Genomic DNA, 14,885 nt, shown 5'->3' with positions numbered 1-14,885 from the left:
TCACAGTAATTTCCAAGGACAGCAGCTGAGCCACAAGACCATGAACTTGACGTATATCAGCATCAATAGCGTACATCATATTCAACAACTTCCATTGATAGCAACAGAGTGAAAACAACTAGCGAGCAACGTCAAAAGGTGAACATTGAAGGAGACAAAATTTGAAAGTTCAAAAACACACGGGCAAAATGAGCGATTCCTCACAGAGCGTAAGACCCAAAATAAAATTCACCATTTGAAAATTATACGAGTTAAAATAACTCGGTACAAAAAGGAGATTAATATTTACAAACCATTTAGAGCACATTACAAATAGATTCGTTAACAGTGTCTTATTTAAACTCAGTACAGAAGATTTTTTTAAAATCTACGTAACACAGCTGCAGAAGTGTTGTACAAAGGAACTTTGCTACTAGTAAAACAAGATAATTGAAAATAGGGGAAAATGTCCATCTTCAGACTACCAGATTGTTATGCGGGATTTATGTGCCGACGATTAAAAACTATACACGTCAAAATTAGATTTTAAAAGCAGCAGTATTCAAAAAGGACTGTTGTACTAAAAAGCGCCGTGCCTTCTGATGTGTGAAAGTGACACAGTCTCGAACATCGCACAGTGGATAAATGCACGCATCTGGAGATTAGGAGCGGATTTTGCTCAAAATGCTGCTACCCAGTGGGGAGTACACACCTCCGATTGAAACTCCTGCATAGCCAAGTTTTAGCGATGCCCAATGCAAGGGCGAGTTCGGTGCAGAGCTGTCGAGTGTGCAGGATACCCAGCCATTAACAGCCTGCCCTTCCCCTTCACTACCCACTCTACTCCTCTCACCCTCCCAGCCAGCCCGCAACGCTTTCTCTACCTGACACTGTAATAGGACATCTTTGGGCACCGTTGCTATGGTGCTGGCGGCCGCTCCTGTCTCCCGCTCCCGCTCCGTCACTGAACTTCCACTCACTCCAGGAGCCCAGGGCCCTAGCAACGTACCCTCCAACAAAAACCATTCCCATTGGTCCTCCCGCTGCTCCCTACCTCGACACGTCACCCCATTCAGCCAGGGCCTTTCTAATTATAGCCTTGGTTTGGAGCAGTTTCTTCAGTAAAAAGGTAACGCCAGGTCCTGTCTGGAACAGCCTGAATCTTGGAATCATCCCAATCGCTAGATAACGTTTATATAGTATACAGACAATGTACTCAGGAGCATCCTCATGGTTTGTGACGACTTCCCTGTTGTGCAGACGAACCTCCAGCTTGCGCTGCTCAACTATGTGGCCCTCTCTGCATTCTAAACTTATGACAATACAAACCATGTTCATGTGACCTGCATTTTCTCGTCCCGGTACGATTCTAGTGAATCGACACTTCAGCTCCAGCAAGGTCAGTGCATCTTTCCCTGAACTGACATGGCCGAAATGGAGGATAGTATAGTGCTGGACTCATTGTGGTTAGAGGTATTATGAAGTCCATAACCCATACTTACGGTTACACTAATTTCCTTGCATACAATTTACGATCACTGTAGGTAGTTCCAGGAATTTAAGTGGAGAATGGTGGGTTACTTCACTCTTCAGTCAATGTAGTCTGGGTCCCTTGCATGTCTGTTGTTCGCTTGTTCAACACAGAAGGGAATTTCTGGAGGCCTGGTTCTCAACACGGGACTCCATTAACAAACACATTGAAATAGACCCCGTATACAGACCGCTACTTAAAAAAAAAACAGAACCAGAAGTGACAAGACCCACCACACTGGAGGATCCTACGAATTCAGAATGGAGCAGAACACCAAAGCTTCGATTAGAGGTCACACTGATGATGTTGCGTAAAATGATAACGAAACGTCTGCATGGAACAACCTAGGCGAGCAAACAAATAACTGCATCCACAATCGAAGCTACAAATTTTCACTAAGACCGTAAAAACAATGTGTCAGTTTCAAAACGTGTCTGCATTATGTTTAACCCTGTCACTTTCTTCAAAACCACTACCTTCTGAAATCTTTACACTCCAGTTCTGGCCTGCTGTATGTCCCAAAATCTTTCTCTGCACTTCTCGAAGTAGCAGTGGAATGGAGAAAATCCTTTTCTATTCAAGAATTTTCTACTTATTTGTTGCAGAGTATTCAAACATTTGGCAACATCTAGTCCACAGAAAGACACGTGTACAATTTAACACCACATTCCTAATAATTAGTGTTTCTAAAAAGGTGGAAATTCAGAATCTGTGTTAACACTAATTCTGCCCCAAAAGGACAGTAGAACTACAAACTATCAAAACTGCCAAGTGAACCTGTTCAGAGGACATACCAGCAATCAGAAATCCTTGTGCATATAGGGTGGAGTGATCTGGGTTAAGGGTCGGAGATTGTAGCCTCACATTGAATACCCTGGATAAATAAAGGTTTGTCAGGACACTTAGAGATAATAATAAAACAGCTTAAAATATCCAGTTAAAAATATAGGAATAAGTTTGTAAAGATGGTCAGTTGTTTTATTCACCCACCTACCTCTGAACACAGTTTTAAAAAGAGAGAAATTCATAACATTAAAAATGTAGCTAATCCTCTCTGTTTCCCAGTTTTTCTTGTCATTTTTCATTTTACTGGTATGGAGCAGAGGAAAAGATAGAGGGATTCATGTAGAGGAACATATTTTTCATATATTCCCATCTAACAGTTATCAGATAAATTATTTCCATTTCTTGAATTAACCACTCAATTGAATTCAAATTGTCAAAACTTTTTTTTGCCAGGCTATAGGTCATTTTATGCTATGACCTACAAATCAATATGGACTCATCTGAAATCAACCAAATCAATGGAGGTAGAATTCTTATAGTTTACAGACAGTAATGACTTTTATTCTAAAAATCTGGAGCAAAAGCAAAAAAGTGTTGTTAATTGCATAGTGGGATGATCAGTTGAAACACATTACTCGGAAAGATATACAGCATAGTTGTTGTGGGCATGAGCCAATTACAGTTCTTTTCCACAAAATCACATCTGACTCTATATTACGTTTAGATACTTAAATGAAGTCTGGACCCAATGTTGCACTAACACAGAAGATGCCACGGTTGAGGATTGAGTTCAAAATATAAAATGTCAATGAGCGTTAAAGAATTCTGAGTCTCAATGAGCTACACAGCAACATGGACAGGTCAAAGGATAATGCTGTCAGGTAGCTTCAGTCAGCCAATTTCCCAGATATTCTTTATAAGTAGTAAACAGTAACTAAATTAAATGACAATACCATTTAAAGTGAAAAACTTATTACTATTTGCATTTTTTTTTCCCCAAATTGGTCAAATATCCTCTTTATTTGCCAACAAGCAAATCACTACTGGTTAGTTTTCCACGATCTTTCAGATACTGCACAATGTGTGGCCGTCTTCGCCAGGTCGCTTTGAGTCCATATTCATGTTCTGGAGTGTCCTGTACCCAAACCTCTGGAGGTAGGCATACTTCAGAAAAATCATTTAGTCCATAATTTGTGTCTAAGCAGTCCTCTGGTCTGCTTTGGAAAGAGATCCTATTGGATATGTCTGGTGTCCTGTCCCTTAATAGATTAACATTTCCTCTCAAACTACCCACTGGAAGTAAGCTATCGATTGTGGGAGTGCTAACTTGTGGCAGGATGAAATCCTCATCAGCTGACTGCACAAAGTGATCAGCAAGGGAGAGCTCCTTACCAACAAACTCTGCATGACTTTGGTGGTCGACACAATACAATGGAGAACTGAAACTGGAGCATTTCAACGAACTGTGGGGCATGTCCCCTACTGAACTTTTGACACTGTTTATTTTGCCAAACAAGCCTTTTGCCACAGATCCTCGGTGGCGACACTTGAGCTTCTGACCCAGGGCATCTATATTTTGAACGCTTCCAAAGAGACTGTCATCTTTAAATCCTTGCGAGGTGATGCCCATAAGTGAAGTTTTATCTGTTGGTAGTCGAGTTTGTTTAGGAGTTCCAACTTTCTGACAGGTGCCAGAATGAACTTGGTGGTTCTTCTTCCGAACAGGCAATGCACCACAGCCCAGAAAGGTCAAAGGCACAAAGTTATTATGCACTTTTCTCTCAGCTCCTGCTTTTAGAGCAGTACTCTGCTTCTTTTTGTGGTTATGTTGTGTTGTGCGATCAGATTTGTTACATTTGCGTAGTTCTCGTGTTGTGTCCAAAAACTCAAACTGTGGTAACACCTGGAAAAAGATAAGAAAAAAAGAATTTATATAGCATAATTCATAACTAACCCTACATCTTAAAGCATTTTACAGCCAAGGAAGTACTTTTGAAATGTAGTCATCGTTGTAGGATATATGAGAGACAATTGAATGTTAAATACTGGTTAGGATCCTGGGAATAACTTAGTTGCTTTTTCTCTATAGACTAATGCAATTTTTTACATCCACCCTTGAACATTGCAGCACTCCCACAGCGGTGCACCAGAGACAGGGCCTTGATTTTGCAGTCTACTGACTATGCATTAGACTCAAAAGAAACATAGATGTTAGATCACACAATATTTTAGGACCATTTGTACCTTCCCCCTCACAAAGCTATTAATTTACCTTAATATCAGTTAGCAAAAGTTTCATCTTCAAAGAGAATACACCTGGGATGATTATTAAAAAAAAAACCACAGTAAATGATCCAAATACATACTTGTTGAACATGGATTTTAGAAGGAATAACGTAGAACTTCAGTTACATTTGTCCAGGGGAAATACACATACACACACACCTACTTTATAGTTTTGAAAGGGGCAAACATTTACTTAATTGACAGTTTTTGGCTGTTAAGTACAGATTTGGGACAGCAGGTTTCATCACATCAATATGTGACAATGTGGGTCTGAACACAGTAACCAAAAATTGAATGCTATAGGCCCGTGCCCATCAAAATGCTCTGTCATAATGTGACAATCAAAGCCGATGCTGTAAAGGCACTGGAGGTGCCTAGGGGATCAGACTGTATTGTAGTCAGGACCGGTCATGTATTCTTATGTTAAAAAGTGCAAAAAAAAAACAACATACCCAAGTAAAGGACGATCTCTGGTCAACTGGTACACAGGATACATGACGCGGGTTTACCGCAGATTGAAGAGGCACGACTTGTATGCACTTCTCTCCTTTTTGTGGACTCTCTAAAAACTGCAGAGGGGGCTTCTTGGATTGGCTAGGCTTCTTCTTGCGGGGCATCAAGCATCCTACATCTTAGCCTTGGAATTAATTGGAATAGAAATTTTTAAAATCATTAAGCTGATCTGCTGCAATAGTTCAGTGCACAAATACATGAAAAACACGCAAGATCAAGTTGATCCCCAATCTCTGCTGATTTAGAAAATTTGAATTAATAGAAGTGCTACAGTTTTTGGCATGGATAGCTGTGTCTAATCATAATTTATATTTACTGGTAAAATACAAACATAGAACAACAGTTGACCATCTTATAGCAGGGAGCAAAATAATTTTTTTTAAAAAAGTGTTCTTCGCCATAAGTTGTACTATTGCCTTTTAAAAGACGAGAAATGTAACTCCTGCCTGCCAAATTATATCCAACAACATCAGGGAAAATTATGCGTTTCACTTCTTTCAGAACCTAACAACGTAAAAGAAACATTTGAGTTCATGGTACCATATTCCATCCAATCATATCCCCCCCTTTATTAGAGGAGAGACAGTACTACTGCAGTCCACACACAAGATGCTTTTCTAATTTCATCTTCATACAATTAAACACAAGATAAAGGATTTTCACTGGCAATCATTGTGCCTCTATAAATAGCCAAACTGGAACAGGTTGTTGAGGTTAGAGATCCATTGCATAAACAAATACTTATTAAAACATATAAAGACTGGCTCTAGTTCTGTCCTTCATGAACTAGCCTTCTGAGAAGAGATATTGCTGTTGATCCTGCATTATAGTGTTGAAAAGAACAGTGAATGATGTTTTGGACTGTTTGGGGAAGGGGAGTGGCCAGTTGGGCATGGGAGCCAGGGAGAAAGTGTGGTGATTCGGGAGGTGCTCCTCTCCTCACACAGAGTTATCAGTGTCTTGTGTCCCAAATAGAGCAATCTGGCTATGTAAACACTGACACATGATTTCATTTCTTAACAGGCATCTCTGCATGTCTTGGCACTATGCAATCCCAAATTATCCACTCCGACCTGTTCTACATACTCCCATATTGGAAAACTGTTTTGTTAAAAATAAATGCCAAACAGAGTACTCTTGGTCCAGAAATAGGTAATTTACATTGGCTACCTTTAAAAGTTGTAGTACTGAACACTGTATTCAGCAGCTGAAAGGGAGAAACTGAACCATATTTGTATTTAGGTTGGTTGGCTCGCCGAGCTGGTTTCTTGTTTCACAGACGTTTCGTTACCATGCTGGGTAACATCCTCAGTGCAGCCTCCGATGAAGCATCGGTGTGTTCTCCTGCCTGGTTTTTAAAACTCTGGAATCCGTTGAGATGGATTGCCTCACTTCCGGTTTTCCTTTGTAGTGGAATGTATATGGGGTCGAGTTCAATATGTTTCTTGATAGCATGCTTCGTGGAGTGCCAGGCTTCTAGGAATTCTCGTGCCTGTCTCTGCCTAGCTTGTCCCAGGATTTTGGTATAACAAGGTGTAGAGTTGGATGAACACAGCAGGCCAAGCAGCATCAGAGGAGCAGGATTTTGTGTTGTCCCAGTCGAAATAGTGGTTCTCCTTGTCCATGTGGATTGAGATGAGTGAGTATTGGTCGTGTCTTTTTGTAGCCAGTTGGTGTTCATATACTCTTGTTGTTAGTTTCCTTCCTGTTTGTCCGATGTAGTGTTTCTCACAGTCACTGCAGGGGATCTTATCATCGGTCCTGTCCATGGCAGGGAGTGGGTCTTTAGTTCGGGTGAGCAGTTGTCGTAGGGTTGATGTGGGTTTGTGTGTCACTCTGATGCCCAGCGGTGGTAGGAGTCTTGTGGCGAGTTCTGACGTGTTCCTGACGTAGGGTAGTGTGATGAGTGTGTCGGGGCGTGTGGTATCTTTCTGATGTTGTTCATGTAGGCATCTTCTGACCCAGTTTTTTGGATATCCATTATCCTTGAAAACCTGGAAGAGGTATTCTTCTTCCTCTTGACCTAGTTCCGTGTTGCTGCAGTGTGTTGTTGCCCTTTTTTAATAGTGTTCGCACGCAGCTTCGTTTGTGTGTGCTGGGATGGTTACTGTTGAAGTTCAGTACCTGGTCTGTGTATGTGGCTTTTCGGTGTACTTTTGTTTGCAGTTCCCCATTTGTCTTGCGCTCTACCATGACATCCAGGAATGGGAGCTGTTTGTTCTTCTCCTCCTGTCTGGTGAATTTTATTCCAGTGAGTGTGTTGTTTATAAGTTTGTGTGTCTCCTCTAATTTCGTCCGTTTAATGATGACAAAGGTGTCGTCCGCAAGAAACCAGCTCAGCAAGCCAACCAACCTCAACACCCACAACCCGAGCTACAAATCTACTCCAAAACCTTAGATATTTGCATTTAGTTTTCTAGAAAAATGTTAATCTGTAATTGCCAAGAGGCTTCAACCTCAAGAGGTACAAAACAAGGTCAATTTAAAGGTACGATCTGAAGAGATTTGCCAGAGGACAGTGGTTCCATCAAAACATGAGTAAGTTTAAGTTCTTACTAGCACATTCCTCTTCCCCAGTATTATAGATTTAATATAAAAATACATTTTTAATTGTTTAAACAAAGACAGTAAATACCAATATCAAAGGAATATTTCAAGGAACAATTATCATTTGTCTCAACAATGTCAGTTTCTTATTTAAATAAGCAAACTTTTGTTTACTTGACTTTAAGTATGGGTCTCAACAACTCTGATTACTGGTTGCAACACTAGTATCCTCACTTTCTGATGTTCTAAACATGTTGCTGTATCAAAATGAGTTGTTTATATAAAAAAAAACACACCAGTGTCTCAATTTCTGAAATTTAACATTGATCCATGACAATAAAATGAACTTTAAGCTGTGAGGCAGCATATCCTTTCAGAAGACCCTACGATCTTAAATGATAGAATGGGTTAGGCTTGTCAGATAAAAGATCCAGGAGGTAAGTATTGCACTAAAAGTATTGAATGTACCAAACAGTTCGAGTGTGTAGTTTCACGTCCTTTTGTATTTTGTTACATTGTAATACCCTCCCACCGTGTTAATCCTAACTCCGTTGTCCTTTCTACTTGTGCTATTCCAAAAGGAGACAAGCATGATATATGAAATATTCCATCTCTCAATGCATTACTTTACAAACTATGTATAATCAAAAGACTTTTAGTGTTAAACTAATGTTGAATAAGCTTATATGGTAAAGATTATTTTGCTGCGACAAATTCAGTGCATTTAAGGAGACAAGTAGATGAAGGAGGAAAGATTAGGAGGATGGGATAAAGCAAAAGGAGATAACACTATTATAGAACATGAGAGCTATTTTTTGAAGGACAAGAGTTGTTTCTGTGCTTTAAATTCTATCTCAGAGACAGTAGTGACCGATATTTTAAATCGAGCTGTAACCACCCAAAATCTTTCTTGATCCATGCATACAGTATTGTCTCCATCCCAGTTACACTATATTAGAACTATGATCTCCTTAAATACAGTTACAAGGTGCTCTCTCCCCTTCCTTAAAAACCCCAGTCTCTGACTCCAACTATCCACTACATACCTGCTGCTCCGATAGCGAATTTCAATAGCCCTTTCCAGCTTCAGGCATCCTACTTTCACTTTCCCCACGCTCTGGATCCGCTTCGCCCCTCCTATTGGCTGAGGGAAACGGTTGCACTGCTCTTATTGGTTGTCCGGCGCCAAACGGTAACATTTTGCTGCTGCTACTGATTGGTACATTTGCGTTCTAAAGTCTCCGCCAACCAGGTGCGTTAAGCTCGCTGATTGGACTCCCCGGTGCCACCTGATCGCAACGGCATGATTCGATTGGTTTGTGCTGACAGAACGCTGGAAATTCAAAAAAAATCCAACTAGCTCCAAACTGTAACAAAAAATTCAGCAGATTCCGGGGCCGGGGCTCGGATAAAGAGGCTGCAAAATCCGGCCCAAGGTCAGGGAGTCGCTGACTTTACCCAAACCAGGAACTGGCGGGGACAGAGCCATTGATATATCGATCACCAGGAGACGCCGAGGGAGGGTGGGGGATTGTGAACCGGGAGAGGTAGCTGGATCCGCCGTGCGGAGCCCGGTAATATGCCGGTGAGTGAATGGGAGCAGGGACCGTGGACCCGGGGTGGGGTACAGTATGTCCCGAAAACCGATCAGTACCTGATCCCTTCCCGGTCATTCGCATTAGCTTCAGGGTGAAATAAACTGTAACAACGGTCTCGGGTTCCAGAGTCGAGTGTCAGCTGAGAGTTCACCCCATCCGGCCGTTTGTTCGTCGCCAGCCAACGCTGTCTGTCGCCTTGGCAATGTGACCAGATGCCCATTACTAAAAGAGTCATCTTATGGTACATCCAACGTTTATAGCATTGTTACTTGCTTTACAGCGGAAGATCGGTCATGAGGAAACACTGGAGAATATACTTGACCTTTACTCCAAAGCTGCAGTTAGCATCATGTCTCTTTCTCATTGTACACTCGTACTTTCAGTTTGTCAATTAGATTGATCTTCGTCCCGGAGAGGACATTTATGCAGTTCTTTTGCTGAAGATACTGGGTAAACAAGCCACGAAGACCTCTTACCGTCCCTTTCAAAAACATAAATCTTCAGGACATTAAGTCTCGTGTCTTAATTGATCTCTATTGGTCTCACATCCCTCAGTGTATCCATTCAGCATTCTCGCTTTACAAGGAAATAAATTTATTAAACATTCATTCATTCATCTCAATGGAACTAATTCTAGTAACTCGATTCTTTCCTCTCAACTATTGTTTCCCAACCATTGGAAATATACCGAATGGTATATTTTTGTTCTATAATGAGCACCCAAACATTGTATACAGCATTTCTAATTGTAGCCTAACAAATGTTTTCCATAAAATCATTATTTTCTATTTATCCTTTCATTTCAGCTCACTTTTATTTATCCACTTAATTAATAGAACAATGCATCAGCTGACAGCCCAAATCTTAGTTGTTTGTGAGAATTGAGGATTTGAAATTGACATTCTTGCAATATTTAGAAAAGGAAGAAAAAACTATAGGCCTCTTAGCTTCAAATCAGTAAAAGGAAAGATGCACAAGAGTTATGGGGAATGTACTATATAACTACTTAGATAGAGGCCGTGTTTGTGACACAATATGACTTTCCAAAAGATCTCGTATCTGGGACACATGCTATGGAAAACCCAGTAGATACGTGTTGGGACAATCAGAAAGTGGTTGGGTAATGCATAAGACATTTCACTATAAGGATGAATCTTCTGAAATTTATGTTGATTGTGATGCTCAGTTGAAAATTGAAATCCCCGTGCAAGAAGTTGAGAGTACTTGGAGTCTTATCAACAGTGATGGTCCGCACGGATTAAAATTAATATTATTGTTACTTTAATATTCTAAATGGAAGTGCAGATAAGAATTAGGACTGAAGAGAATGCTGAGTTGGTACAAACAATTTGGATGTCATGAGTTCCTGTTTTTCAATTTCTCTGGTATAATTTGATAACATTGATAATGTTCATCTGAATTCTGACCAGCACCAAATTGGTGCAAGAATCTGTTTTCTCACTTTACACACCAATTAGTTACAGAGAAAAAACAAATTGTTTCATCAAAATATTACATCTCGTAGAATCCCCACTGTGTGGAAGCAGGCCATTCGGCTAATCAAGTCCTCACAGACACTCTGAAGACACTGCCAACCAGACCTATCTCCCTACCCTATCCCTGTAACCCTGCATTTCCCATGGCTAATCCCACCTAGCCTGCACATTCCTGGACACTATGGGCAATTTAACATAGCGGGTCCACCTAATCTCTGCATCTTTGGACTGTGGGGTGGAAAACCGGAGCACCCGGAGGAAACCCATGCATATCTGTATGGAGTTTGCACAGTCATGCAAGGGTGGAATTGAACTCAGTTCCTTGGCACTGTGAGGCAACAGTGCTGACCACTGAGCCACCGCGACACCCTAAGAGTGGCATGTCATTGTCACTCGAAACAAAGCTAACCCATAACTGTGAATTTAACAGTTGGCATTTGAATCTGTTAATTGTTTGTTAATTTTATTTTTGGCTATGTGGAGAATTTCTAATTGAATTCTACTGTTGCAGGCACTGTGTGGTCTACTACTGAAGAAGCTCCTCTTACAATAATGAAGGCCAGTCCAAGAAGGCCTTTGATTCTGAAAAGGAGGAAACGTCCCCTTACTTTCAATAATCCGGTGGATATAAAGGAGAATCCTCCTGAAGACAAGAATGATGGGAGTAAACACAAACCCGAGACTAGAGATTTTGACACAGAGAGCACTTGTTCAACAAAGGATGACCTGGGAAACTCTCAGAAACACACAGCCATTGAGACTCAAAAGTTCCCTGAGAGGATTCGGATTGTAAACCATCCTTCACTGCCCAACACTCAGGTTGTGTTAATTCCTAAAAATGCAGATCTTCAAAGCATCATAGCAGCACTCACGGCAAAGGGAAAAGAGAGTGGCTCCAATGGGCCCAAGAAATTTATTCTTTTGAGCGGTAATGCACCTTCCTCCTCCCGCCAGAGCCAGTCCTTGGGAAGTAATGATCCTTGTGCACCACTTCTGGAAAGGGGAAAAAAGTTCCTGGAATTACAGGAGGATCCAAGCTTAACAGTTGCTAACTCAAGTGGCAAGGTGGCCATACCAGATTTTATAAGTAATATCAGCATCAAAAAGGAGGATGATCTCCCGCTTCAAGTCCCTCAAACACCATTTCCTTCATCTCTGTATGACCAAGAGGCTGGTACAGGTAAGAAATGGTCCCCTGTGAAGAAGTTGGAACACTAATCAAAACACTATTCAGTAACAATCTTCCTCAGATGAAATACCTTACAGGAAGCATTTTGTGTTCAGCTCTCTTTCAGATGGTTTTGTTTTTAGTCTTGAGGTATTTTATAATTTTTCTTTTCATTTCTACTCTATGAAGGAATTACTAGCTGTGCATATGACTTCCAGACAATTAGATTATGTATTACAAATTACATCACAGTTATTGATGTGCTCAAATAATCATTGAACAATCATGACAGTTTGAGAACAGCTACTGATGACAAAAGAAGACAAAAATAACATGCACTTGCAGTCTGATTGTATGAATAATTTACTGACGATTTCTTCTCAGAAGATGGATTGATACTTAGCATTTCCTTGTTAGTATTCTTAAATGATCCACACAATTAAGCTCTAGTCAATAATTCCAGTTTACACTTTATAACGGCTTTCTTATGTTCTTGAATGCGTTTAAATTGTCAAACTGATTTTTCTAAGTGCACGCAGGTTTGTCTATGGAGGTCCTAGAACGGCATGGTGGCTTGGTGGTTGGCACTACCTCCTCACAGTTCCAATCCACCATCTGTGTGGAGTTTGCACTTTCTCTCGTATCTGTGTGGGTTTCCTCTGGATGCTCCAGTTCCCTCCCACAATCCAAAGATATGCAAGTTAGATGAATTGGCCATGCTAAATTGCCCATAGTGTCCAGGGATGTGTAGGTTAAGTGGATTAGCCATGGGAGACGTAGGTTTACAGGAAAAGGGTAGGGGTTGCGTCTGGGTGGGATGCTGTTCGGGGGGTCGGTGTGGACTAAATGAGCTGGATGTCCTGCTTCCACACTGTAGGAATTCTGTGAGTCCTCTGTTGTGGTGGGAAGACGTGTGGCTGTGCTCAAATTCATAAGCCCCAGTCCTCAAGCAAACAAAAGCAGAAACTATAACTTCTTTGGGCTCTTTGTTTGGTGTTAAAATTTTTTCAGTGTTTATTGAATTTAAGGCATATACCTGTTTTCAGTGGAAATCTGACATTTATCAGTTTCGTCATTGGAGACAGCTGGGATATCATTGTTTTCTCTAAAGTAATAAATAAGCCTTTTTGACAGAATACAAAAAGTTCCACAATATTTAACATCTTATGAAGGAGAAAGTCGATAGCTCAACCATCCTCTCTCTTTCCTTCCCCACCTATCAACAAGCCACAAAGCAACAGCCCAACTGACTGTCACTATTCCCATTCAAGTACCCAGCTAACAGATTTAACAATTTCATAAAGTAAAGGAGAGATCAGATAGAGGTGTTAAACATTTAGAATTTGTTATAAGGTACCATTGATAACAGCATAGTGGGTTTTGTAGCTCAGGGGTGATACCCCTACCTCTGGATCAGAAAGTCTGCGTTCAAGTTCCAATTTAGGATGTGATAGCGGACAGAGGTGTGTCATAACATGTCCAAACAGGTGGGTTTAAAATTTATAGGTGGACTCTTGAAGCTTCAAAATCTCTCTTAAAATTCAGGGTGGACTGTAATGCCAAATATGGAAGTGCAGGCCATTGATGATCTGAACTGTTCTTTTCCAAGTGTTTTGTTTGTTCTTCAATTAAAATCATCAAAAGGTTATAGATCATCTTCAAGGTATCTGTACCTTCTTTTACGTCTTGATGAGTTATAATGTCATCAATTGCAAGTCTTATTGAAAACAATATAGTGTTTACTTGTTCAATTTGCGATTCATTAAATCACACGATGATTCACAGGGAATCGAGTTCGATTCCAGCCTCAAGCAACTGTCTGCGTGGAGTTTGCACATTCTCCCCGTGTCGGCATGGGCTTGCTCCGGGTGCTCGGGTTTCCTCCCATAATCCAAAGATGTGCAGTTTAGGTGGATTGGCCGTGGTAAATTGCCCAGAGTGTTCAGGGATGTGCAGGCTAGATGGATGAGCCATGGGAAATATAGAGTTACAGAGATAGTGTGCGGTACATGGGTTTGGGTGTGATGCTCTTCAGAGCATCAGTGTGGACCTAATAGGCTGAATGGCCTGCTTCCACACTGTAGGAATTCTATGATAATGACTAACCTGGAAGCAAATCAGTATCTTAATAGCAGTTTTCTCCAAGATGTCCAATCCTGTGTTCTATTTAGCTCATCACTGAATTTAAATTTGCTACACAATGTTATTCCTCGTGTTACTTATTCTTACTGCAGAGTTAAAAAGCTTTAAAGTATTGCAATGCTACCTTACTTGTTAAATTTAAAGGCTTGTAATATTGCAGCATCAATGCTATTTTAATCTCTTTCCCAAGTAGGTTGTTAATACTTCAACATAGTAATCTTGTTCCATTTTCCTTTTAAACTTTGCAATATAAACTCTGTATTAACTGGTGGTTTACCTGCCTTCTCAGGCCAAAATAGAGGTTTCCCGATTTTTCACAGATGTAGTGGGTGATTTCCAAACTTTCATGGCTAAAAGAAATTGCCCATCCTTTGGCACAACTTACCCAACTAAAGTAGGTGCCTGAAGTCTTCATAAATTCTTCACACCTGAAATTGTGAATGTCCCATTCTCATTCCTGTGCCCTCATTTGTCTTCTTACTACCTCCTTCTGTTAAGCTCAGTCACTTTATGCTTTTAAATTCTCCTTTTTTATGTTAATTCTAGCTTTGTGACATTATTGGTGCTGCAACCTCTCTTTAAATTATTTCTGTGGCCCTTAATTTCCTTACTGTAGTTATGCCTCATGGTGTCTGCTTGCAGTGATAGTTTATTGTGAGCTGGAAATAATTTTTTTTAAGTTCAAGCCTTCTCAGTCTGTTCTGTGCCGTTAACTTGAAGTTTTTGCTCTGGCCCAACATTGATTTTTAACTTTACTTGTGGAGCTCCAATTCATTTGCTTTCTAGCCGAACTTCGAATTGTGACTGGTCTGACAGATCTTTGTTTCCCTAATGAAACT

The 14,885-nt window shown here is 40.6% G+C and overlaps 2 protein-coding genes across 3 annotated transcripts in view; one reads left to right on the top strand and one right to left on the bottom strand.

Annotated features, from left to right (window-relative positions):
• The first annotated feature begins 979 nt into the window (after positions 1-979).
• The window catches only part of foxm1 (forkhead box M1), a 32,644-nt gene continuing 18,738 nt past the window's right edge, over positions 980-14,885 (top strand). The window contains exons 1-2 of one of the 2 annotated variants that reach the window (XM_048607757.1): positions 980-1,378; positions 11,248-11,916. In XM_048607757.1, the coding sequence (XP_048463714.1) occupies positions 11,289-11,916 (628 nt within the window). In that variant the 5' untranslated portion in view covers positions 980-1,378; positions 11,248-11,288. Of the gene's footprint in view, positions 1,379-8,926; positions 9,228-11,247; positions 11,917-14,885 lie in introns of those variants that run through there. The other variant, XM_020525093.2, reaches the window with a different exon arrangement.
• LOC109925103 lies at positions 2,830-8,829 on the bottom strand. The gene is made up of 3 exons (XM_048607759.1): positions 8,689-8,829; positions 5,035-5,219; positions 2,830-4,199 (listed from the first exon to the last, which is right to left on the bottom strand). Exons 2-3 carry the CDS (start codon positions 5,197-5,199, stop codon positions 3,315-3,317), a joined length of 1,050 nt encoding a protein of 349 aa, XP_048463716.1. The 5' UTR covers positions 5,200-5,219; positions 8,689-8,829; the 3' UTR covers positions 2,830-3,314.

Source organism: Rhincodon typus, chromosome 18 (assembly GCF_021869965.1).
Source record: "Rhincodon typus isolate 14 chromosome 18, sRhiTyp1.1, whole genome shotgun sequence".
In the NCBI taxonomy this organism is placed as follows: domain Eukaryota; kingdom Metazoa; phylum Chordata; class Chondrichthyes; order Orectolobiformes; family Rhincodontidae; genus Rhincodon; species Rhincodon typus.
Note: the sequence above shows the minus strand (reverse complement) of the source record. Positions and strands in the feature narration are given on the sequence as shown.